The following is a 25,720-nucleotide window of genomic DNA, read 5'->3' as shown; positions in this document are numbered from 1 at the left end:
TATATGCCAGCAAATTGGGCAATCAAGAAGGAATGGATAAATTCCTAGAAACATGCAATCTTCCAAGTCTGAACCAGGAAGAAAAAGAAAATCCGAACAGACCAATTACTAGTAACGAAATTGAACTGGTAATCAAAAAACTCCCAAGAAACAAAGAACCAGATGGCTTCATAGGAGAATTCTACCAAACATTTAGAGAGTTAACACCTATCCTCAAAGTATTCCAAAAACTTGAGGAAGGAAAGCGTCCACATTCATTCTATGAGGCCAGCACAACCTTGATACCAAAACCAGACAAAGACACTACAAAAAAGTTACAGACCAATATCCCTAGTGAACATAGATGCAAAAATCCTCAACAAGAAATATCAGCAAACTGAATTTAAAAATACATTGGAAAGATCATTCATCATGACCAAGTGGGATTTATTACAAAAAACTTTTAATCACTTACTCTGGTTCTGGATTCTTTGGAGAAAGTCCCCATACTTCAGGAGCTCCCAATTCTCCAATCCTCTCTCTCTCACTTAATCTCCTAGAAGATATAGGTGTGTAAATTATAACTCCATGGCCTAAGTTCTGCTTACTAAATATATCATCAAATTCAAAGAAGTCCAGTTAAGTCCTATTTTCCCTTTACATTTTAAACTTTAAATTAATAAAAACTTGGTGTAAATGTAAACTCAGAGAATTTGATGTTTTGATAGTATTGTCAAATGGGACAGACTACAAAGAGCCTGGGAGGCTAGTCAAGTGTGTCCCTTCTGCTGCATGACGGCAGAGCTCCTAATTGCCCATTTCATCTTCTGCAGTATGCGACAGAAACAGTTTTTACATTTGGAAGTAACTTCATTTGCTTATACACATTCATGAGAGTAAAGAGAAGTCTCTACTTGTGATTTGGTCAAACATTCCACTTAAAGAAATTCAGGAATTAAAGGAAAGATAGCTAAAAAATAAAGCATTAGAAGTATAAAATTAAGGGAGCACTGAAAATGAAAGAAACTTTTTTAACAAAAATTGTACTCACCGGGATACAGGGTTTGTTTTTCTCTGTTTTCCCTAATTCCTTTTTGGAAAAGGAATACATTCTCTATCCGCTCTTGGAGGACATGGAAAATTTTTCTCGTTTTATTTGTTATTTCTTCTCTTAATTTTTGCTATCTCTCTTAGTAAACAAACACCAAAAACTAGGGGCTCAATTCCACAAAGTTTAGCTGCTTGTGACTCTATTTGTTTAAAAAACACCTTTACAAAATAAATGTACTTTATTTTGGTTTGATTGTTTGAATTAACTAGTTTTTACTTCTTTATTCATGGGAAAAGGTGGTATAATCACACAGTTAGACTCAGGTTTCCCCCTTGAGGAAACAGTCTATAAGGGGGACATACTTAAAAACCTGAACCTGGGACATGCATACCGGGGGAAGAATGCCTGACAGGCAGTAAAGAGCAAGCAGTCAAGGTCTCATCCCTGCTGCCACCTGGCTTTATCTGTACTGTTAAGATAAATTACTTATCTTATATATATTAAAATGTACAAATGCAAATTTCACCTGAGAGGTTCCGAACATCGTTTGGTGAGGATTGTCCCTTAAGAAGCTGGTGGCTTTTTGGTTGACACAGCTGGGGGGTAACTTCCTGAAAAATGTTGTTCGGAGAGGTCTCCAAACCTAACTCAGCCCTCTTTTTACTTTTTCTGCTCCCATGCATCCAAACCCTAACAGTTAACACTTAAGGACTATTTATTATGTTCCAGGCCCTAAATCATTACAATAGCTCTGACAGACTTTGTGCTCATTTTATCCCTTTTTAAGTGGTTAAGCAATTCAGCCCAGAGGGGGTTAAGTAACTTAATACTATTAAGTAGTAAAGCACTGATTCAAACTTGGGCAATCTAATTCTGGAGCCTGTCCTCCTCATCACTATGCTTTATTACTTCCCACTTCTGGAGGGAAAAGATTCATGAAGACATCTCCCAGCTACTGGAACATTAACCTGACCCTCAATGCCTGTAATACTTTTAGATTTCTTTTTTTTTTTTTTTAACACATAGTACATGTAAAAGCACTTACTACAGTGCCTGACAATTTAACACTCAAATAAGCTTTAGATATTAAGACTTACACAGCAATAATTATAACCCTTTTCCTTTCTGCTTCTTAGTCTATCCGTTTTTCCACTCCAGTACTCACTCTCCTTATAGGAGACCTGAACACCCAGACCTCATTTTTCATAGTCAAGACTGACAAGGTCTTTCTCAATGAAGGCTGATCTCAACAAGACCTTTCTCAATTTAGGCTAACCTACAGTTCAGCAGATCAGATTTTCTACATTCAATCATCTTCTCTCAGAGGCTTTTCTCCCCTCCAATTTAAAACCCCTTATCTCAGTCTTTCCCAACTCGCTAAAAAAATATTGCCACTTACATATCCTGATATCTCAAATTTGTCTGACCTTTCAACAAGTTGCTAGGCACTGTTAATTTTATGATCGATTAAATAGTGCTCCTCCTTTCCACGAACTCGTGGGGCATAAAAACATGATCGCGAATTATGGCACAACCAAGCAGGTCTGGCTCTTGGCCATGTCTGCTACAAGTAAGGAGGCAGAAGAGAGTAGGGAGAGAACAGGGCACTGAATGATGGGGCCCTAGGGTGGGTGAAAGTCTAAGGGAAGAAAAGGGCAAATAAGGCGTTGTCGTGGGTAGACTGAAGGAAGGGAAGAAAATGGGCACAAGGCAGGCAGAGAGCGCGAAATGCCAATAGTTAGAAAGATGAAAGATGAAGCGGACTCCGAAGGCAGGTGGGCTCCTCACAGCGAAGGTGCGCCCGTGTCACTCACTTCCGCCGCAGGCTCTCCTCCCTTTCCTTGTCCAGAAGGCTAGGCCACGGCTGGTCGCCCCCGTAGGGGCGCGAGTAGCCGCCGTAATGGGCGGACGAGGAGGCAGAAGCGAAGGGGGTGCCCCGTGGCGCAGAGGGCCGCTCTCGAGAGCGTGACCGCGAGCGGGAGCGATAGGACTGGTTTCGGGAGCCTTGGCTGAGGCCACTCCGGTCTCCCGACCGAGAGCAAGAACGTGAGCGCGAGCGCGAGCGGCGGCCCCGCGGGGAGCGGGCGGCTTTACTGGGCCTGGGGCTCCTCGACGAACTGCGACGTTTCCCCCCGAAGCCCGAGGCCTCCCGCTCCGGCCTGCGCGAACCAGACACCGGAGTCATCACTGCCGCTCGTTGTCCGAAACTGCAGGAGAAACGGGCGGCTCCGTAGCTGAAGAAGCTCTCAGCGGCCGGGCTGCCGGCACCTTGCAAACAGTTCCGGGTACTTCCACACAATCCCTCCCCGGAAGTAGGCGGTTTCCCAGAGGGACAGGATGTGTGTATCGGCATAAAGAAGCCGGTGGAGCAGCGGATCGGTCGATCGTTCCGGTTAGTGAGGCTGCTCACGTCTAAACTGCACAGGAGACCTTGTTCTTTCTTCAGCCTCTAATTGAGCTACCCGAGGAGGGACGATTGATCCCAGGACACATTTCAATGAGCATCGGTATGAACAACAAAGCCAGTGTAATTATATGAATATATCTGTGCGTATGTGCATGCGTGTAGGAGTGTATATGTAGGCATGCCTTGTTTTATTTCACTTCGAAGATGAGTTTTTTAATACACAGAAATCTGTTGCTTTCCTATACACCAACGATGAACTAGCAAAAAGAGAAATCAGGGAAACAATTCCCTTCACAATTGCATCAAAAAGAATAAAATACCTTGGAATAAAGCTAACCAAGGAAGTGAAAGACCTATACCCTGAAACTACAAGACACTCTTAAGAGAAATTGAAGAGAACACTATCAAATGGAAACTCACCCCATCCTCTTGGCTAGGAAGAATTAATATTGTCAAAATGGCCATCCTGCCTAAAGCAATCTACAGATTCAATGCAATGCCTATTAAAATACCAACAGCATTCTTCAACGAACTGGAACATTAACCTGACCCTCAATGCCTGTATTTTTTTAACAAAAATTTTTATTTTGCCTCTAAATATTAAAAAAAAAATTAATATTTAAAAAATTTTTAAGTATTTGCATCTATTTTTCTACCAACAGTCCCGAAGTAATGTTTTACTTTTGTCAATTAAATTATTCCTTCCCTGTGTAGCTGCTCATAAGGTCACTGAATAAATGTGCTTAAATGGATTATTGCATCGTCCTGAACACAACTATCTAGCAGGACAACTACACATTATTAGAAAATTGATGGAATTATAAATTGCATTCTATTATTTCTTTGTTATGCATAATAGGATACTAAATGTAGTCACATTTCCTTTCTGTTTAAGAAAATCTTGCTCTGAATTCAGTTGAGGTTTTTATTTCAAGAAAGAAATATGCTTTTGTTCTTTGTAAAAGATGAATGGAGAGCCCACTCCACTGCAGTTTTGAGCTACTGATAATTTAAAAGCTTAAGAGAGAATGATGACAACCATTAGCTGGAGCTCAGAAAGTCGTAGGAATCTGGACCAGAGCGTGTATTATATTTAACATAACAGCCACTACAAAATTTTTATTTTCCCCATTAAGTCTTTTTACTTTTTGGATTATGTGTTCAGTTAGTATTATTCTAAAAGGCAGGGATCTCTTTTTGGAAAAAAGGGTCATTTTTATACTATATTCAATCTCTCATCAAAATTGGATTGGGAGGCCTTTTCTGGGCCGTTTGGTTCTGGGCATGGGGGAGACAGCAGAAAACAATCCAACATGATTCTGCTCTCACAGACATGACATTTTTTTTTGAGAGGGCATCTCTCATATTTATTGATCAAATGGTTGTTAACAACAATAAAATTCTGTGTAGGGGACTCAATGCACAATCATTAATCAACCCCAAGCCTAATTCTCAACAGTCTCCAATCTTCTGAAGCATAACGAACAAGTTCTTACATGGTGAACAAGTTCTTACATAGTGAATAAGTTCTTACATGGTGAACAGTGCAAGGGCAGTCATATCAGAGAAACTTTCGGTTTTGATCACGCATCATGAACTATAAACAATCAAGTCAGATATCGTTATTCATTTGATTTTTATACTTGATTTATATGTGAATCCCACATTTCCCCCTTATTTTTTTTAAATAAAATGCTGAAGTGGTAGGTGGATGCAAGATAAAGGTAGAAAACATAATTTAGTGCTGTAAGAGGGCAAATGTAGATGATCAGGTCTGTGCCTATAGACTAAGTTTTAATCTAAGCTAGACAAGGGCAACAAAACATCAACGGATGCAGAAGATTTCTCTCAAAACAGGCGGGGGAGTGAGGTTCTAAGCCTCACTTCTGCTGATCCCCAATTTCTCACCTGATGGCCCCCCTGCGACTGGGCCTGTCTTAGGTTGTTCCTCCCTTGAGGAATCTTACCTGTCTCTGGCTAACCAGTCATCTTCTGGGGCTCAATGCCTGTAGTTTTAAATAGTTTTAAATATTCATATGGAACCACAAAAGACCCCAAATAGCCAAAGAAATCCTGAGAAGGAAGAAAAAAACAGGGGGGATCTTGCTACCCAACTTCAAGCTCTACTACAAAGCCACAGTAATCAAGACAATTTGGTACTGGCACAAGAACAGACCCACAGAAAAGTGGAACAGAATAGAGAGTCCAGATATTAACCCAAACATATACGGTCAATTAATATATGATAAAAGAGCCATGGACATACAACAGGGAAACGACAGCCTGTTCAACAGCTGGTGTTGGCAAAACTGGACAGCTACATGTAAGAGAATGAAACTGGATCATTGTCTAACACCATACACAAAAATAAATTTGAAATGGATCAAAGACCTGAATGTAAGTCATGAAACCATAAAACTCTTAGAAAAAAACACAGGCAAAAATCTCTTGGACATAAAAAAGAGTGACTTCTTCATGAGCATATCTCCCAGGCAAGGGAAACAAAAGCAAAAATGAACAAGTGGGACTACATCATACTGAAAAGCTTCTGTACAGCAAAGGACACCACCAATAGAACAAAAAGGCATCCTACAGTATGGGAGAATATATTCATAAATGACAGATCCGATAAAGGGTTGACATCCAAAATATATAAAGAGCTGACGCACATCAACAAACAAAAAGCAAATAAGCCAATCAAAAAATGGTCAGAGGAGCCGACCAGACAGTTCTCCAAAGAAGAAATTCAGATGGCTAACAGACACATGAAAAGATGCTCCACATCGCTAGTCATCAGAGAAATGCAAATTAAAACCACAATGAGATTATCACCTCACACCAGGAAGGATCGCCACCACCCAAAAGACAAACAAGAAATGTTGGCGAGGATGTGGAGAAACGGGAACCCTCCTACACTGCTGGTGGGAATGTAAATTCGTTCCACCATTGTGGAAAGCAGTATGGAGGTTCCTCAAAAAACTCAAAATAGAAATACCATTTGACCCAGGAATTCCACTCCTAGGAATTTACCCTAAGAATGCAGCAGCCCAGTTTGAAAAAGACAGATGCACCCCTATGTTTTTCACAGCACTATTCGCAATACCCAAGAAATGGAAGCAACCTAAATGTTCATCAGTAGATGAATGGATAAAGAAGATGTGGTACATATACACAATAGAATGTTATTCAGCCATAAGAAGTAAACAAATCCTATCATTTGCAACAACATGGATGGAGCTAGAGGGTATTACACTGAGTGAGTGAAATAAGCCAGGCGGAGAAAGACAAGTACCAAATGATTTCACTCATCTGTGGAGTATAAGAACAAAGAAAAAACTGAAGGAACAAAACAGCAGCAGAATCACAGAACCCAAGAATGGACTGACAGTTACCAAAGGGTAAGGGTCTGGGGAGGAGGGGTTGGAAGGGAGGGATAAGGGGGGGAAAAAAGAAAGGGGGCATTATGATTAGCATGTATAATGTGGGGGGGCACATGGAGGGCTGTACAACACAGAGAAGACAAGTAGTGATTCTGCAATATCTTTCTATGCTGATTGACAGTGCCTGTAACGGGGTATGTGGTGGGAACTTGGTGATGGGGAGAGCCTAGTAAAAATAATGTTCCTCATGTAATTGTAGATTAATGATACCAAAAAAAAAAGTCATCACCATGTCCAATCTCATATAGGTTTTTTTTCTATGTTATCATCTAGGAGTTTTACAGTTTTGCACTTAAAAAAAAAAAGAAAGAAACACAAGCTGCTCCAAGGAAACAGAGCAAGAAGAATATCTTGCCAATCAGAAGTGCAGGGGTAGCATTTTCCCCTTGGAACTAAAATGTGTGAACTTTAGGGCACTTTATCCATTGGGCAGGTAGAGTGAATACTGTTGCAGTGTTGGCTTTTATAGGCAATTGATGTGCAAGTGAACAGTGTGGTGTCACAAAAGTTAGGTGTACACTTTCCATCAAAGACTCTCTTAGAAATTTCCCCTTGTCACATAACTTTGCTCATTCAATTCAGTTCTTGGTCCTTACCCCATATCCAATTGTTTTTACATGAAGACATCAGATAGTACCATCCACGTTCTCCATTTAACATTTTTTCATACATATTTCTGTTAAATTCCATAAAAGGAGATTTCCAATAGTCAATGGTATCAGTTTTCATGGTCTGGTAAGTTACCTCTTAGGAGGAAAGGCCCAGAGACCATCTAGCTACTAGTAGACTGGATTTCGAATTTCCCAGAAAACTCATTGTGCCTTCAAAAATTAAAGTCAGTAGTGTTCAAATGCTCTTTCATTTGAAAGGAATGTGAAATGAATAGAAATAATCACTGTTAACTATGTGCTGCTGAGCTAGCATACGATGGGGCTAATTAAAGGGGCTGGACAAGAAGGGGGATACAAATTCCTTTGCTGGAGCCCTCTGGTGGAGATGAATGTCTGGGAGGATAAATATGCAGTTTTTCTCTGGGCTGTGAACTTAACTGGAGTGTATCAGGCTCAATTCATTAACCTAAAATTTGTACACTGTAAGTTAACTGGGCCATATGGGGCCTAGACATCATAGATCACTGCCAATTTCCATAAACCCTCCTTAGTTTGCTTGGGATTCTAAAGGAAAAAATTGTGTGTGTGTATATGGGCATACCTAAGAGATAATTGTGACTTCAGTTCCAGACCATTCAATAAAGTATTTCAATAGAGTGAATCAAATGAATTTTTTGGTTTCCCAGTGCATATAAACGCTGTTTACACTACACTGTACTGTTAAGCCTGCAATGACATTTATGTATAAAAATACAATGTACAGAGTTAATTAAAAATTACTTTATTGCTAAAGAATGCCAACCACCATCTGAGCATTCAGGGAGTTGTTATCACTGATCACAGATCATCATAACAAATATAGTAATAACGAAAAAGTTTGGAACATTACAAGCATTACTAAAACCTGACACAGAGACACAATTTGAGCAAATGCTGTTGCAGAAATGGCGCAAATAAAATTGCTGGAGGAAGAGTTGCCAGAAACTTCAATTTGTAAAAACGCATCATCTTCGAAGTGAAATAAAACAAGGCATGCCTACATATACACTCCTACACGCATGCACATACGCACAGATATATTCATATAATTACACTGGCTTTGTTGTTCATACCGATGCTCATTGAAATGTGTCCTGGGATCAATCGTCCCTCCTCAGGTAGCTCAATTAGAGGCTGAAGAAAGAACAAGGTCTCCTGTGCAGTTTAGACGTGAGCAGCCTCACTAACCGGAACGATCGACCGATCCGCTGCTCCACCGGCTTCTTTATGCCGATACACACATCCTGTCCCTCTGGGAAACCGCCTACTTCCGGGGAGGGATTGTGTGGAAGTACCCGGAACTGTTTGCAAGGTGCCGGCAGCCCGGCCGCTGAGAGCTTCTTCAGCTACGGAGCCGCCCGTTTCTCCTGCAGTTTCGGACAACGAGCGGCAGTGATGACTCCGGTGTCTGGTTCGCGCAGGCCGGAGCGGGAGGCCTCGGGCTTCGGGGGGAAACGTCGCAGTTCGTCGAGGAGCCCCAGGCCCAGTAAAGCCGCCCGCTCCCCGCGGGGCCGCCGCTCGCGCTCGCGCTCACGTTCTTGCTCTCGGTCGGGAGACCGGAGTGGCCTCAGCCAAGGCTCCCGAAACCAGTCCTGTCGCTCCCGCTCGCGGTCACGCTCTCGAGAGCGGCCCTCTGCGCCACGGGGCACCCCCTTCGCTTCTGCCTCCTCGTCCGCCCATTACGGCGGCTACTCGCGCCCCTACGGGGGCGACCAGCCGTGGCCTAGCCTTCTGGACAAGGAAAGGGAGGAGAGCCTGCGGCGGAAGTGAGTGACACGGGCGCACCTTCGCTGTGAGGAGCCCACCTGCCTTCGGAGTCCGCTTCATCTTTCATCTTTCTAACTATTGGCATTTCGCGCTCTCTGCCTGCCTTGTGCCCATTTTCTTCCCTTCCTTCAGTCTACCCACGACAACGCCTTATTTGCCCTTTTCTTCCCTTAGACTTTCACCCACCCTAGGGCCCCATCATTCAGTGCCCTGTTCTCTCCCTACTCTCTTCTGCCTCCTTACTTGTAGCAGACATGGCCAAGAGCCAGACCTGCTTGGTTGTGCCATAATTCGCGATCATGTTTTTATGCCCCACGAGTTCGTGGAAAGGAGGAGCACTATTTAATCGATCATAAAATTAACAGTGCCTAGCAACTTGTTGAAAGGTCAGACAAATTTGAGATATCAGGATATGTAAGTGGCAATATTTTTTTAGCGAGTTGGGAAAGACTGAGATAAGGGGTTTAAATTGGAGGGGAGAAAAGCCTCTGAGAGAAGATGATTGAATGTAGAAAATCTGATCTGCTGAACTGTAGGTTAGCCTAAATTGAGAAAGGTCTTGTTGAGATCAGCCTTCATTGAGAAAGACCTTGTCAGTCTTGACTATGAAAAATGAGGTCAGGGTGTTCAGGTCTCCTATAAGGAGAGTGAGTACTGGAGTGGAAAAACGGATAGACTAAGAAGCAGAAAGGAAAAGGGTTATAATTATTGCTGTGTAAGTCTTAATATCTAAAGCTTATTTGAGTGTTAAATTGTCAGGCACTGTAGTAAGTGCTTTTACATGTACTATGTGTTAAAAAAAAAAAAAAGAAATCTAAAAGTATTACAGGCATTGAGGGTCAGGTTAATGTTCCAGTAGCTGGGAGATGTCTTCATGAATCTTTTCCCTCCAGAAGTGGGAAGTAATAAAGCATAGTGATGAGGAGGACAGGCTCCAGAATTAGATTGCCCAAGTTTGAATCAGTGCTTTACTACTTAATAGTATTAAGTTACTTAACCCCTCTGGGCTGAATTGCTTAACCACTTAAAAAGGGATAAAATGAGCACAAAGTCTGTCAGAGCTATTGTAATGATTTAGGGCCTGGAACATAATAAATAGTCCTTAAGTGTTAACTGTTAGGGTTTGGTGCATGGGAGCAGAAAAAGTAAAAAGAGGGCTGAGTTAGGTTTGGAGACCTCTCCGAACAACATTTTTCAGGAAGTTACCCCCCAGGCTGTGTCAACCAAAAAGCCACCAGCTTCTTAAGGGACAATCCTCACCAAACGATGTTCGGAACCTCTCAGGTGAAATTTGCATTTGTACATTTAATATATATAAGATAAGTAATTTATCTTAACAGTACAGATAAAGCCAGGTGGCAGCAGGGATGAGACCTTGACTGCTTGCTCTTTACTGCCTGTCAGGCATTCTTCCCCCGGTATGCATGTCCCAGGTTCAGGTTTTTAAGTATGTCCCCTTATAGACTGTTTCCTCAAGGGGGAAACCTGAGTCTAACTGTGTGATTATACCACCTTTTCCCATGAATAAAGAAGTAAAAACTAGTTAATTCAAACAATCAAACCAAAATAAAGTACATTTATTTTGTAAAGGTGTTTTTTAAACAAATAGAGTCACAAGCAGCTAAACTTTGTGGAATTGAGCCCTAGTTTTTGGTGTTTGTTTACTAAGAGAGATAGCAAAAATTAAGAGAAGAAATAACAAATAAAACGAGAAAAATTTTCCATGTCCTCCAAGAGCGGATAGAGAATGTATTCCTTTTCCAAAAAGGAATTAGGGAAAACAGAGAAAACAAACCCTGTATCCCGGTGAGTACAATTTTTGTTAAAAAGTTTCTTTCATTTTCAGTGCTCCCTTAATTTTATACTTCTAATGCTTTATTTTTTAGCTATCTTTCCTTTAATTCCTGAATTTCTTTAAGTGGAATGTTTGACCAAATCACAAGTAGAGACTTCTCTTTACTCTCATGAATGTGTATAAGCAAATGAAGTTACTTCCAAATGTAAAACTGTTTCTGTCGCATACTGCAGAAGATGAAATGGGCAATTAGGAGCTCTGCCGTCATGCAGCAGAAGGGACACACTTGACAGCCTCCCAGGCTCTTTGTAGTCTGTCCCATTTGACAATACTATCAAAACATCAAATTCTCTGAGTTTACATTTACACCAAGTTTTTATTAATTTAAAGTTTAAAATGTAAAGGGAAAATAGGACTTAACTGGACTTCTTTGAATTTGATGATATATTTAGTAAGCAGAACTTAGGCCATGGAGTTATAATTTACACACCTATATCTTCTAGGAGATTAAGTGAGAGAGAGAGGATTGGAGAATTGGGAGCTCCTGAAGTATGGGGACTTTCTCCAAAGAATCCAGAACCAGAGTAAGTGATTAAAAGTTTTTTGTAATAAATCCCACTTGGTCATGATGAATGATCTTTCCAATGTATTTTTAAATTCAGTTTGCTGATATTTCTTGTTGAGGATTTTTGCATCTATGTTCACTAGGGATATTGGTCTGTAACTTTTTTGTAGTGTCTTTGTCTGGTTTTGGTATCAAGGTTGTGCTGGCCTCATAGAATGAATGTGGACGCTTTCCTTCCTCAAGTTTTTGGAATACTTTGAGGATAGGTGTTAACTCTCTAAATGTTTGGTAGAATTCTCCTATGAAGCCATCTGGTTCTTTGTTTCTTGGGAGTTTTTTGATTACCAGTTCAATTTCGTTACTAGTAATTGGTCTGTTCGGATTTTCTTTTTCTTCCTGGTTCAGACTTGGAAGATTGCATGTTTCTAGGAATTTATCCATTCCTTCTTGATTGCCCAATTTGCTGGCATATAATTTTATAGTAATCTCTTATAACCATTTGTACTTTTGTGGTGTCAGTTGTAACTTCTCTTCCTTCATTTCTGATTTTGAGTCCTCTCTCTTTTCTTGATGAACCTAGCTAAAAGTTTATCAATTTTGTTTATCTTTTCAAAGAACCAGCTCTTAGTTTCATTGATTTTTTTTTTTTTTTGGTGTTGTTTTCTAGTCTCTTAGTTCATTTATTTCTACTTTGAGCTTTCCTTTTTTCTTCCCTTTACTAACTTTGGGTGATCTTTTTCTTTCTAATTCAGTTAGGTGTAAGGTTAGATTGTTTATTTGAGATTTTTCTTGTTTCTTGAGGTAGGACTGTATTGCTATTCCCTCTTAGAACCGTTATTTTTGCATCCCAAAGATTTTGAACCGTTGTGTTACTGTCTTCATTATTCTACAAGTATTTTTTAATTTCCTGTGATATTTTCTTTGATCCATTGGTTGTTTAGTAACATGCTGTTTAGCTTCCATCTGTTTGTGTTTTTTCCAATTTTTCTCCTTGTAATTGATTTCTAGTTCCATACCATCATGGTCAGAAAATTTTCAGTCTTCCTAAGTTTATTTCAGTGATTTTTCGATTTTTAAAAATTTATTGAGACTGGTTTTGTGGCCTAACACGTGATTTGTCCTGGAGACTGTTCCATGTGCATTTGAGAAGAATGTGTGTGCTGCTGTTTTAGATGTAATGTTCTGTATATGTTAAGTCCGTTTGGTCGAATGTGTTGTTCAAAGCCATTGTTTCCTTACCGATTTTCTGTCTGGATGATCTGTCTATTGATGTAAATGGGGTGTGAAAGTCCCCTACTATTACTGTATTACTGTCAGATTCTTCCTTTATGCCTGTTAATATTTATATATTTAGCTACCCCTATGTTGGATTCCTAGGTATTTACAGTTATTATAACCTCTTCTTAGATCGGCCCCCTTATCGTTATGTAATGCCCTTCTTTGTCCCTTGTTACAGTCTTTGTTTCAAAGTCTGTTTTGTCTGATGTAAGTCTTGCTACCTCAGCTTTACACATTCAGATTGAAAGTTCTATCACTTCAGCACCTTCACATTTAGTCTGTTTTGTGTCTTTAGGTTTGAAGTGAGTCTCTTGTAAGCAGCATATAGATAGGTCTTGTTTTTTGTCCATTCAGTCACCCAGTGTCTTTTGCTTGGAGCATTTAGTCCATTTACATTGGAAGTAATTACTTGTAGGTGCGTACTAATTGCCATTGTTTTTGTAGTTCTTCTTTCTTCTTTTCTTCTCTTGCTCTCTTCCCTTGTGATTTGATGGCTTTCTTTAGTGTTATGTTTGTGTTCCTTCTCTTTATTTTAGTTTATCTATTATAGGTATTTGGTTTGTTGTTACCATGAGGTTCATATATAACATCGTATGTATAGAGCTGTCTATTGTAAGGTGATAGTCCCTTAAGTTCCAACACATTCTAAATGCACTACAAATTTACTTGCCCCACCCCACCCATGTTTTATGTATTTGGTGTCATATTTTACATCTTATTATTTTGTGTGTCTCTTAAGTAATTACTGTAGATATAATTAACTCAACTACTTTTAACCTTCGTACTAGCTTTGTAGGTGGTTGATGCACTATTTTTACTATATGTTTACCTTTGCCATTGTGATTTTCCTTTCATAATTTTTTCTGTTTCTAGGTATGGCCTTTTCTTTTCCATTACATAAGTCCCTTTAACATTTTTTAAAGGGCTGGTTTGGTGTTGATGAGCTCCTTTAGCTCTTACTTGTCTGGGAAACTCCCTATTTCTCCTTCAATACTGAGTGAGAACCTTGCTGGGTAGAATATTGTTGGATGTAAATTTTTTTTCAGTGCATTGAATGTATCATGCCACTCCTTTCTGGCCTGTAAAGTTTCTGCTGAGAATTCAGCTCATTCAAGAAATAACAAGTATTGGTGAGGATGTGGAGAAATGGGAACCCTCCTACACTGCTGGTGGGAATATAAATTGGTGCAGCCATTGTGGAAAGCAGTATGGAGGTTCCTCAAAAGACTAAAAATAGAAATACCATACGACTCAGTAATTCCACTTCTAGGACTTTACCTGAAAAAAATCACAACCTCTGATTCAAAAAGATAGATGCACCCCATGTTTGTTTCATGTTATTTACAGTAGCCAAGATATGGAAGTAACCTAAGTGTCAGTCAGTAGATGAATGGATAAAGAAGATATGGTACACATATAAATGGAATATTACTCAGACCATAAAAAAGAAAGAAATCCTTCCATTTGCAACAACATGGATGGACTTAGAGGGTATTATGCTAAGTGAAATAAGCCAGGCAGAAAAAGATGCCATATGATTTCACTTGTATGTGGACTCTAAAAACCAAACAAAGGAAGCGAAACAATAGACTCTGAGACACTGAGAAGTGACTTGTGGTTACCATGGGGGAAAGATTGGGGGCGGGGTGGGGGTGTGAAATATGTGGGGGGAGATAAAGAGACACAAAATCAGGGATGAAAGTATAGCATAGAGAATATAGTCAATTCTGTAACATTTCTGTGTTGACAGATAGTAATCACACTAGTTGGGGTGAGGATTTAATGATGTGTATAACTGTTGAATCACTGTATTGTATACTTGAAACCATTGTGATATTGTATGTCAACTATGCAGCAAAGTACATCCAAAAATTTTTTTTTACTTAGTTCATAGTGTTTTTGGGGGTACACTTACGTGTAACTAGTTGTTTTTCTCTTACTGCTTTTAAGGTTCTCTATCTTCAACTGTTTACATGTTGATTATAGTGTGTGGCGGTGTGAGTCACTTTTGGTCCATCTTATTTAGGACTCTCTTTGCTTCCTGGACTTGGGTATCTCCTTCATCAAGTTTGGAAAGCCTTTAGACATTATTTCTTCATGTAGGTTTTCTGTTTCTTTCATTCTTCTCCTGAAACCCTGATAATATGAATGTTAGTATGTTTGATGTCCCAAAGGTCCCTTAAGCTTAATATCCTCATTTAAAAAATTTTTTTCTTTTTCCTGGTTCACTACTGTACCTTTCAGATCACTGAGCCATTCTTCTGCATCATTTAATCTGCTGTTGATAACCCTCTTAATTAAAAAAAATCTTTTTTATTGACGTATCGTCGACACACTAGTTTCAGGTGTAGAGCATAGTGATTTGACGTTTATATACATTACAAAATGCTCACCGTGATAAGTGTTGTTACCATCTGTCACCATACAAATGTATTACAATATTATTGGCTGTATTCCCCATGATTTATTTATTTTGTAACTGGAAATTTGTACTTCTTAATCCCCTTCATTTATTTCACTTTCCCCACTCCCCACCCCTCTGGCAGCCACCAGTTTGTTCTCTGTATTTATGAGTCTGTTTCTAGGTTTGTTGTTTGTTTGTTTGTTTCTTAGATTCCACGTGTAAGTGAAATCATATGGTATTTGTGTTTCTGTGTCTGACTTATTCCACCTAGCATAATACCCTCTGGGTCCATCCATGATGTCCCAAATAGCAAGATTTCATTCTCTTTTATGGCTGAGTTATATTCCTTTGTGTATATGTGCCACATCTTTATCCATTCATCTATCGATGGACACTTAGGTTGGTTCCGTATCTTGGCTATTGTAAATAATGTTGCAATAACCATATAGGTTCATGTACATTTTCAAATTAATGTTTTCATTTTTCTCGGGTCAATACAGAAGTGGAATTACTGGATTGTATGATATTGCTGTTTTTAATTTTTTGAGTAATCTCCATGCTGTTTTCCACAGCGGCTGCACCATTTTGCATTCCCGCCAACAGTACACAAGAGTTCCCTTTTCTCCGCATCCTTGCCAACACTTGCTGTTTCTTGTCTTTTGGATAGTGGCCCTTCTGACAGGTGTGAGGTGATAGCTCAGTGTAGTTGTGATTTGCATTTCCCTGATGACTAGTGATGTGGAGCATCTTTTCATGTGTTTGTTGGCCAACTAAATAGACAGAAAAATGTCTATTCAGTTCCACCAATACATTGGATATTTACCCCTTATTGGATTTATCAGTTGCAAATATATTTTCCCATACAGCATACATATATATATATATGTGTGTGTGTGTGTGTGTGTGTGTGTGTGTGTGCGCTCTAATATAAATATCCTCTCTAATGTGTTTTTCATTTTAGTTACTCTTTAGCTCTGAATGTTTTTTTTAAATGTGTTTTTTTATCTCTTTATTGAAGTTCTCACTGTGTCCATCCATTCTCCTTCTGAGTTTGGTGAGCATCTTTATGACCATTACTTTGAACTCATCTCGTGGATTGCTTATCCTCTGTTTCATTCAGTTCTTTTTCTGAGGTTTTGTCTTACCTTCCCTTTGGAGTATACTCATTTCTTCATTTTGTCTGATTCTTTGTCTTTGTTTCTATGTATTAGGTAGATCGGTTATATTTCCTGGTCTTAAAGGAGTGGCTTTATGCAGAAGATATCCTATGGGGCCCGCCAGTGCAGACCTCCCTGGTCACTTGAGTCAGGTGGCACAGGGGAGTCCCCTGTGTCAGCTGCGTACACCCTCCTGTTCTGCCTGGGTCACAGCTGGTGTAGACATGTGCTGACGCACAGGGCTGTACCCTGGTCCACTGTCTGCTAGGCCTGACTGTGAGTGCTACAACATGCTGGGGTGTGGGGCTGGCACCTGGCCCATCTGCAGTTGCTGCAGCCCACTGGTGGGCAGGGTTGGCCTTCAGTGCAACCGGCTGTGAGGCCCATCTGCAATAGCTACTGGCACTGGTGTGTGGGGCAGGCCTCTGGTGTGTGGGTGGCTGCGAGGTCCAGCTATGAATGTTGCAGGTGTTCTAGTGTGCAGGGCTGATACTCTGGGGTGGGAACACTTAGCCACTTAGCGGCTGTACTGGTGCTGGCCAGGGTCGTCCACCTGGTGTGGCAGGGTGAAGAGCTAATTGGGAGGAGTGCCAGGGCAGGCAGGTTAGTGGGACGAGTCTGCAGGGGAACACCAAGGACATGCAAGCCGTTCCAGTACAGTCGATGGAGAGGTCAGAAATGGCACCTGCCAGCACCAGGCCAGCTAGGTAGAAGGGAAGTGAGAAGAAAATGGTGTCCCATCAACCTTTCCATCCCCGGAGAAAATTCCAACAGATCCCTGCCCTGCTAGCACATGTCCCAAAATTAGCCAATAGGTCTCTTTCATGTGTAACCCAGGCACTTTTCAAAATGCTGCCTCTGCACTGAGACTCGGAGCAAGGGACATTGTATGCACACCATTTAAGAGTGGAGTCTCAAGTTTCTTTCTGCCCTCTGGGTATCCCAGACATAAGTCCTATTGGTTTTCAAAGCCAGACATTATGGGTGCTCATCTTCCCAGTGTGGGTCCACCAGGCTGTTGGGCTTGGACCTCTTGTTCCTCAGAGAGGGTCTCTGTGGTCATGGTATCCCTCCTCCTTGTGGGTCACCACCCCAGGGGTGTGCATTCTGACTAGACCATGTCTCTATTCCTCCTACCTGTCGCACTGTGGCTTTCTCTTTATGTCCTTAGTCGTGTAAGGTCTGTTCTGCTAGTCGTCTGTTTTTTCTCAGGGATAGTAGCTCTACAGGTAGTTGAAGATTTTGGTGTGTCCATGGAAGGAAATAGGCTCACAATATTCGTATTCTGCCATGTTGATCCCCTCTCCTATGCAACATTTTCTTCATTCATTCATCCACCAGTGGACGCTTCTGTTGTTCCCATATCTTAGCTATTGTAAATAATGCTGCTGTGAACATGGGGGTGCATATATCTTTTCAAGTTTGTGTTTTGTTTTCTTCAGATAAATACCTGGAAGTGGAATTGCTGGACTATATAGTAGTTCTATTTTTAATTTTTAAGGAACCTCCATACTGTTTTCCAGAGTGGCTGTACCAATTTACATTCCCACCAACAGTGCATGAGGGTTTCCTTTTCTCCACATTCTCACCAACACTTGTTACTTCTTGGGTTTTTGGTAATAGCTCTTCTAACAGGTGTGAGATGTTATCTGCATTTCCCTGATAGTTACTGAAGTTCAGCATCTTCTCGTGTACCTGTTTGCCATCTGTGTATCTTCTTTGGGAAAATGTCTATTCAGATCCTCTGCTCATTTTTTAATTGGATTGCCTGGTTTTTTGCTATTGCTATTTTTTCTTATTGAAGTGTAGTTGATAGACAATATTACATTGGTTTCAGGCATAAAACATCGTGATTCAAAAATTAAATACATTACTAAATGCTCACTCTGATCAGCTGTCACACAAAGATACTACACTATTATTGACTATATTCCCTATCCTGTACTTTTATCCTTGTGATTAGTTTATTTTTGTGTTCTACTACTGAATTGTATGAGTTCCTTATATATTTTGGATATTAACCCCTTATCAGATTCATGATTTGCAAATAACTTCTCCCAATGTATTGTCATTGTTGATGGTTTCCTTTGCTGTGAAGAAGTTTTTAGCTTGATACGGTCCCAGTTGCTTATTTTTGCTTTCTCTGCTTTTGCTTTTGGTGTGTCAGATTTAAAATCATCTCCAAGACCTGTGTCAAGGAACTAACCACCTGTGTTTCCTTCTGGGAGTTTTGTGGTTTTAGGTCTTAAATTCAAGTCTTTAATCCATTTTGAATAATGTTTGCGTATGGTGTGAGATAGTGGTCCATTTTCATTCTTTTGCATGTGGCTGTCCAGTTTTCCCAGTACCATTTACTGAAAAGACTGTCCTTCCCGATTGTATATTCTTGCCTCCTTTGTTGTAAACGAATTGACCGTATATGAGTAGGTTTTTTTCTGAGCTCTCTATTCTATTTCGAGAGGCATTTCTTTAAATGAATATGCTGATATGGTTTTGTTCAGATGATTTTCCTATATCAAATTATCTGAAGGCCTAATGCTTTCTCTTTTTCCTAATTTTTTTTCTCTTTGGTGCTATTCATAAGGTTCTTCCCTCTCTTCCCTTTCTGTGTCATCTTTAGGCTGAGTTGATACAGTGAGTTTGACAAGTAAACTTGTCATTTGTGACAGGGTGATAAAGCATTATTATCTAAAGTTATTCCTATAGAAGCCTTTGGAAAACACTCACAGAATCTGCACTCGAAGAATTAGAGTTGGAAGGAGCCCTAAAAATAATTTCTAGGCAATACCTGTATTATTCCAGATGTGATCTTCAGAGGAAAAGATTATATGCTATAGAAATTCCCTTTTAAATTATTGTAGAATTTTAATAACGCTCATTTTCATAATGTTTTACAACAGAATGAAATCTTCTGTTGTAGTTTGTCAGGTGCTTCGTGCTCTGGGGAGACAGACAGGTGCTGCTCTGCCGTGTGGCCTTTGCACACAGAGAGTACAGTTGGGAAGTCCTCCCGCAGCCTTCTGGACTCCAGTTCTTTGACTTTCCTTGTGGTTCATGACCTTTACCCGGTGGTTTCTTCTGAAAATACTAATCTTATGTGCTGCTTTCAGTAAGTAGCACTTTGTAACCTCTAAAGCATTATGCAATGTAAACGATTATTATATTATTATGAAGGTGGTAGATCTTTGAACTGTACAATTGTAAATGCAGTCCAGTGTTTGCTTTTAATGCTTCTCAATCAATTTGTTCCTGAAAATTGTCAAGTCTGTACTTTATACTCCATTTCATCACTTTTCTGATGCTTATAACTGTTTTCTTTAAATTCAGCTCTGATGAACATACACCAGTAGAGGATGAAGAGCCAAAGAAAAGTACCACTTCATCTTCTACCTCAGGAGGTATTCTTTAAATACAGAGCTTTTCTTTATTGAGGAGTTACAAAATACATTTATAAATAGTTGAACATTAGACTTTGCTTTTACTCAAATTGCCTGTCATCTATTCCTTTTCAGTATTTCAAATATAATAAAATTGATACTCAGAAATTCTTCTTTAGAAGTTAGTTTTTTATTTCTGTTTTATGTAGAAGAAAAGAAGAAGAAGAAGAAATCCAGTCGTTCAAAAGAAAGGTCCAAGAAAAGGAGAAAGAAAAAATCATCTAAAAGAAAGCACAAGAAGTATTCTGACGATAGTGACAGTGACTCTGATTCTGAAACAGACTCCAGTGGTAAGAAAGGCAGCATCATTCTGCAAACCTTGCTTCAAACCAAGTTGTACTTCTTAAAGCTTATTTTAGAAGAAGGTTCTTAAAAACAACAATAAGGGACAAGAGTTTCTGAGCACTCGCTCACTGTGCCAGCCACCCTGCTAAGTGCTTGATATTCGTTACTGCTGTTCAGTCCACACAGTGGTAACTGTAGGATACATCTCAGAGATGGGAAATGGAGGCACAGAACAGGTTCTAAGTACCACACTCAGGGACACACAGTTGGGATTCACGCCTAAGCATAATGGCTCCAGATTGGTTGTGTGTAATCGCACAAGGCATGTGGCACCGGAGCAAGTTGGGGTTGGGTTATGAGACGTGTGGTGCTGAACCAAACCATACAGGCTGCATCTGCCCAGCGGAGCAGCTCTTCTGTGAAATTCTCACACTCAGTGGGCACCTTTGTGCCGTTTTCAAAAAGGCACATCATAAAAGACCCCTTCCCAGCAGCTGATTATGAAAGACACCTCCTGTGGGGTGGCACATCACAAAAAGCCACCCTTTTGTGCCCTCTCCTGGCTGATGCTGGACCAGAGGGTGCCTCCACTGGGGACACATGACACAAAGGTGCCCCTTCCTCTGATGTCACCAGGGTTTCCTGGCCCCCCCTTGTCACTTTCCTTCCTCCCTGCCGGAAGACCGAACTTTTTTAAAGCACAAATCTGAGCAGGTCAGTCCCCTACTTAAAGTCCTTCAGGAGCTCTCCTTAGCCGTCAGGGTGAAGTTGGTCCTGACCGATGCCTCAGTAATCACATAGACCTGGGTCTCTCTCTTGCAGCATTGTGTAGCCTGAGAACTACTTTCTGTCTCCTCAATATTCCATGGCCTTCCTCTTGATTCTGTTACTTGGTACAGAGAGTCTCTCTGCCTACGACACCAGACCCTCCCTGCATGTGGCTTGGCTTACTCATCTTGGCAATGGGCGTGCGTTGCTTTTGTAAAAAAGGTGATTTTTTAAAGAACTAGCTTCAGGATCACCTTTTGCTGGGCAACCATTCCTCAATCATCCTCCCCAAAGCAGCCTGCTTTTGAGACTCCTCTATGTGCCGTGAGCACCCAAGGTTTAACATTTTTAGTATTTTGTCATATTTGTTTCAAGTGTGAGTTTTTTGTGTAGATGTTCAAAGTAGATTACAAATATCACTGTACCATCCTAAGTATTTCTGTACACACCTCTAAAAAACAAGGACATTTCCTACTTAATCACAATACTATTATCTCATACAATAAAATTAATAATAACGCCCTATATCACTGAAAACTTAGTGTGACTTTAATTCTGTGTCCCCAATGCCTAGCACATTTTGTGATGAGTAGCAATAAATGTTTGAATTAATTTCTATGTGTTAACAAATAGAGCAATAGGATATTTATCTACTCAAAAGTTTTGGGGTTTTAGAGTTTAATTTTTTTTAACTATAATGTGGTTTAATGTGCAGATGAAGATGCAAAAAGGAGAGCAGAGAAAGCCAAGAAAAAGGAAAAGAAGAAGAAACACAAATCGTCAGTTTTTTCCTTCAATTTTTATTATGAATAGTTCAAATGTATATAAAATTATATAAGATATCAGAGAAAATAATATAATGATCCCCCATGTAACTATCACCCAGCTTGATAATTACCAACTCATGGGAAATCTCCACTGCCCCCATTATTTTGAAACCAATCCCAGATTATCATTTCATCCGTAAACCAGCATGTTTCTCTAAAAGATAGAAATTCCTTTTTAAAAAAACCATAACCACAGTACTATTATCATGCCTGAAATATTTAACAGTAATTTGTCAGTTCTCCGTTTTTTGTCCAGTTTATTCAAATCAGGATCCAAATTGCAATTGGTTGATGTATCTTGTACATCTCTTTAAATCAATAGGTTCCCCTTCCCTTTTTGTTCCTGCACTTTATTCACTGAAGAAACCAAATCATTTACCTTAGAATTTCCTGCAGTATGGATTTTGCTGATTGTACTCATATAGTGTCCTTTTAACACGTTCTCTGTCTTTTGTGTTTCCTATAGATTGATAGTTAGGTCTAGAGACTTGATGAAGTTCAAATGTGAGTTTTTGGCAGCAATACTTTTTAGGTGGTATTGTATACTTCTATCAGGAGGAAAATCATGTCTGGTTGTCTCTTTTTGTCATATTAACAGCTATTGATTGTCATTGCCTAAGTGGGATTGCAAAATGGTGGTGGTCTAGTTCTGGCTTGCATTCTTCATTTATTGGGTAGCATAGCTCTATGAGAGAAGCCTACCCTCGGCTATTTGGTTACCTTGAAATATAGTTCATATAAGAAGGGCAGGATAATGGCTTTCTTCAAAATTTGTTTTTGTTTTATGAGTTTTCAAAATAACGATTGGGGTTTTTTCAATATCATTATGAACACACATTTGATATATTTTTAAGCTATTACACTTAAAATTATTGATGCTCAAATTGGTAAAAGCTGTTTTTTAAACACTTTATTTGTATTATCTTTCTGTAATATGAAAATTATATTTCATTTGTCCCTTTAAGGATCTTTTATTTTCATTTTTATTTAGTTTTTATTTTGGTATCATTAATTACAATTTCATGAAGAACATCATGTTTACTAGGCTCCCCCTTCACCAAGTCCCCCCCACATACCCCTTCACAGTCACTGTTCATCAGCGTAGTAAGATACTGTAAAATCACTACTTCTCTTCTCTGTGTTGCACAGCCCTCTCGGTGCCCCTCACACACTACACATGCTAATCGTAATGCCCCCTTTCTTTTTCCCCGCCCTTGTCCCTCCCTTCCCACCCATCCTTTCCAGTCCCTTTCCCTTTGTTAACTATTAGTCCATTCTTGGGTTCTGTGATTCTGCTGCTGTTTTGTTCCTTCAGTTTTCCTTTGTTCTTATACTCCACATATGACTGAAATTGTTTTGTACTTGTCTTTCTCTGTCTGGCTTATTTCACTGAGCATAATGCCCTCTACCCTCTAGCTCGATCCATGTTGTTGCAAATGGTAGGATCTGTTTTTTTCTTATGGCTGAGTAATATTCCATTGTGTATATGTACCACATCTTCTTTATCCATTCATCTACTGATGGACACTTAGGTTGCTTTCATTTGTTGGCTTTTGTAAATAGTGCAGCGATATACATAGGGGTTCATCTGTCTTTTTCAAACTGGAGTGCTGCATTCTTAAGGTAAATTCCTAGAAGTGGAATTCCTGGGTCAAATACTAGTTCTATTTTGAGGATTTTGAGGAACCTCCATACTGCTTTCCACATTGATTGAACTAATTTACATTCCCACCAGCAGTGTAGGAAGGTTCCCCTTTCTCCACAACCTCAACAACATTTGTTGTTGATTGTCTTTTCGATGATGGTGATCCTTACTGGTGTGAGGTGATATCTCATTGTGGTTTTAATTTGCATTTCTCTGATGACAGGCAATGTGGAGCATCTTTTCATGTGTCTGTTGGCCATCTGAATTTCTTCTTTAGATAACTGTCTTTTCAGCTCCTCTGCCCATTTTTTAATTGGATTATTTGCTTTTTGTTTGCTGAGGTGTGTGAGCTCTTCATATATTTTGCATGTTAGCTCTTTATCAGATCTGTCATTTATGAATATATTCTCCCTTACTTTAGGATACCTTTTTGTTCTCTTGTTGGTGTCCTTTGCTGTACAGAAGCTTTTCAGCTTGATATAGTCCCACTTGTTCATTTTTGCTTTTGTTTCCCTTGCCCGGGGAGATGTGTTCATGAAGAAGTCACTCATGTTTATGTCCATAAGATATTTGCCTATGTTTTTTTCTAAGAGTTTTATGGTTTCGTGACTTACATTCAGGTCTGTGATCCATTTCGAATTTACTTTCGTATATGGGGTTAGACAATGATCCAGTTTCATTCTCTTACATGTAGCTGTCCAGTTTTGCCAGCACCATCTGTTGAAGAGACTGTCATTTCCCCATTGTATGTCCATGGCTCATTTATCGTATATTAATTGGCCATATATGTTTCAGTTAATGTTTGGAATCTCTATTATGTTCCACTGGTCTGTGGCTCTGTTCTTGTGCCAGTACCAAATTGTCTTGATTACTGTGGCTTTGTAGTAGAGCTTGAAGTTGGGGAGCGAGATCCCCCCCACTTTATTCTTCCTTGTAAGGATTGCTTTGGCTATTCGGGGTCTTTGGTGGTTCCATATGAATTTTTGAACTCTTTGTTCCAGGTCGTTGAAGAATCTTGCTGGTAGTTTCATAGGGATTGCATCAAATCTGTTTATTGCTTTGGGCAGGATGGCCATTTTGATGATATTAATTCTTCCTAGCCACGAGCATGGGATGAGTTTCCATCTGTTAGTGTCCCCTTTAATTTCTCTTAAGAGTGACTTGTAGTTTTCAGAGTATAAGTCTTTCACTTCTTTGGTTAGGTTTATTCCTAGGTATTTTATTTTTTTTGATGCAATTGTGAATGGAGTTGTTTTCCTGAATTCTCTTTCTGTTGGTTCATTGTTAGTGTATAGGAAAGCCACAGATTTCTGTGTGTTGATTTTGTATCCTGCAACTTTGCTGTATTCCGATATCAGTTCTAGTAGTTTTGCGGTGGAGTCTTTAGGGTTTTTTTTTTTTTTGTAGATAATTATTTTTTCATTGAAGGGTAGTTGACACATGGTATTACATTACATTAGTTTCAGGTGTACAACATAGTGATTCAATATTTATATACATGACAATTTTAGGTACCAGCTATCACCATACTAAGCTGTTACAATATCTTGACTATATTCATTACATCCCGGTTACTTATTATTTTACCATTGTAAGTGTATACTTTTTTTTTTTTTTTTTTGTGAGGGCATCTCTCATATTTATTGATCAAATGGTTGTTAACAACAATAAAATTCTGTATAGGGGAGTCAATACTCAATGCACAATCATTAATCCACCCCAAGCCTAATTTTCATCAGTCCCCAATCTTCTGAGGCATAACAAACAAGTTCTTACATGTAGAACAAATTCTTACATAGTGAGTAAGTTCTTACATGGTGAACAGTACAAGGGCAGCCATCACAGAAACCTTCGGTTTTGCTCATGCATTATGAACTATAAACAGTCAGTTCAAATATGAATATTCATTTGATTTTTATACTTGATTTATATGTGGATACCACATTTCTCTCTTTATTATTATTATTTTTAATAAAATGCTGAAGTGGTAGGTAGATACAAGATAAAGGTAGAAAACATAGTTTAGTGTTGTAAGAGAGCAAATGTAGATGATCAAGTGTGTGCCTGTAGACTATGTGTTAATCCAAGCTAGACAAGGGCAATAAAACATCCACATATGCAGAAGATTTCTCTCAGAACGGGGGGGGTGAGGTTCTGAGCCTCACCTCTGTTGATCACCAATTTCTCACCTGATGACCCCCCTGCGACTGTGCCTGTCTTAGGTTGTTCCTCCCTTGAGGAATCTTACCCGTCTCTGGCTAACCA

General features: G+C 39.6%; 2 protein-coding genes across 3 annotated transcripts in view; one reads left to right on the top strand and one right to left on the bottom strand.

Moving 5' to 3' along the window:
• Window positions 1-435: 435 nt before the first annotated feature.
• LOC130681957 (NF-kappa-B-activating protein-like) lies at window positions 436-3,449 on the bottom strand. The gene is made up of 2 exons (XM_057495860.1): window positions 2,845-3,449; window positions 436-535 (listed from the first exon to the last, which is right to left on the bottom strand). The coding sequence occupies exons 1-2, from the start codon at window positions 3,381-3,383 to the stop codon at window positions 451-453; spliced, it is 624 nt and encodes a 207-aa protein (XP_057351843.1). The 5' UTR covers window positions 3,384-3,449; the 3' UTR covers window positions 436-450.
• A 5,248-nt stretch (window positions 3,450-8,697) lies between these two features.
• Window positions 8,698-25,720, top strand: part of NKAP (NF-kappa-B-activating protein) — a 34,805-nt gene continuing 17,782 nt past the window's right edge. Inside the window, exons 1-5 of one of the 2 annotated variants that reach the window (XM_057495836.1) lie at window positions 8,698-9,293; window positions 11,593-11,673; window positions 19,821-19,891; window positions 20,080-20,220; window positions 21,699-21,762. In XM_057495836.1, coding sequence (XP_057351819.1) covers window positions 8,755-9,293; window positions 11,593-11,673; window positions 19,821-19,891; window positions 20,080-20,220; window positions 21,699-21,762 — 896 coding nt within the window. In that variant the 5' untranslated portion in view covers window positions 8,698-8,754. The remainder of the gene's footprint in view (window positions 9,294-11,592; window positions 11,674-19,820; window positions 19,892-20,079; window positions 20,221-21,698; window positions 21,763-25,720) is intronic. The other variant, XM_036919105.2, reaches the window with a different exon arrangement.

The sequence above is a fragment of the Manis pentadactyla genome, chromosome X (assembly GCF_030020395.1).
Source record: "Manis pentadactyla isolate mManPen7 chromosome X, mManPen7.hap1, whole genome shotgun sequence".
In the NCBI taxonomy this organism is placed as follows: Eukaryota; Metazoa; Chordata; class Mammalia; order Pholidota; family Manidae; genus Manis; species Manis pentadactyla.
This window is presented reverse-complemented; position numbering and strand designations above follow the sequence as displayed.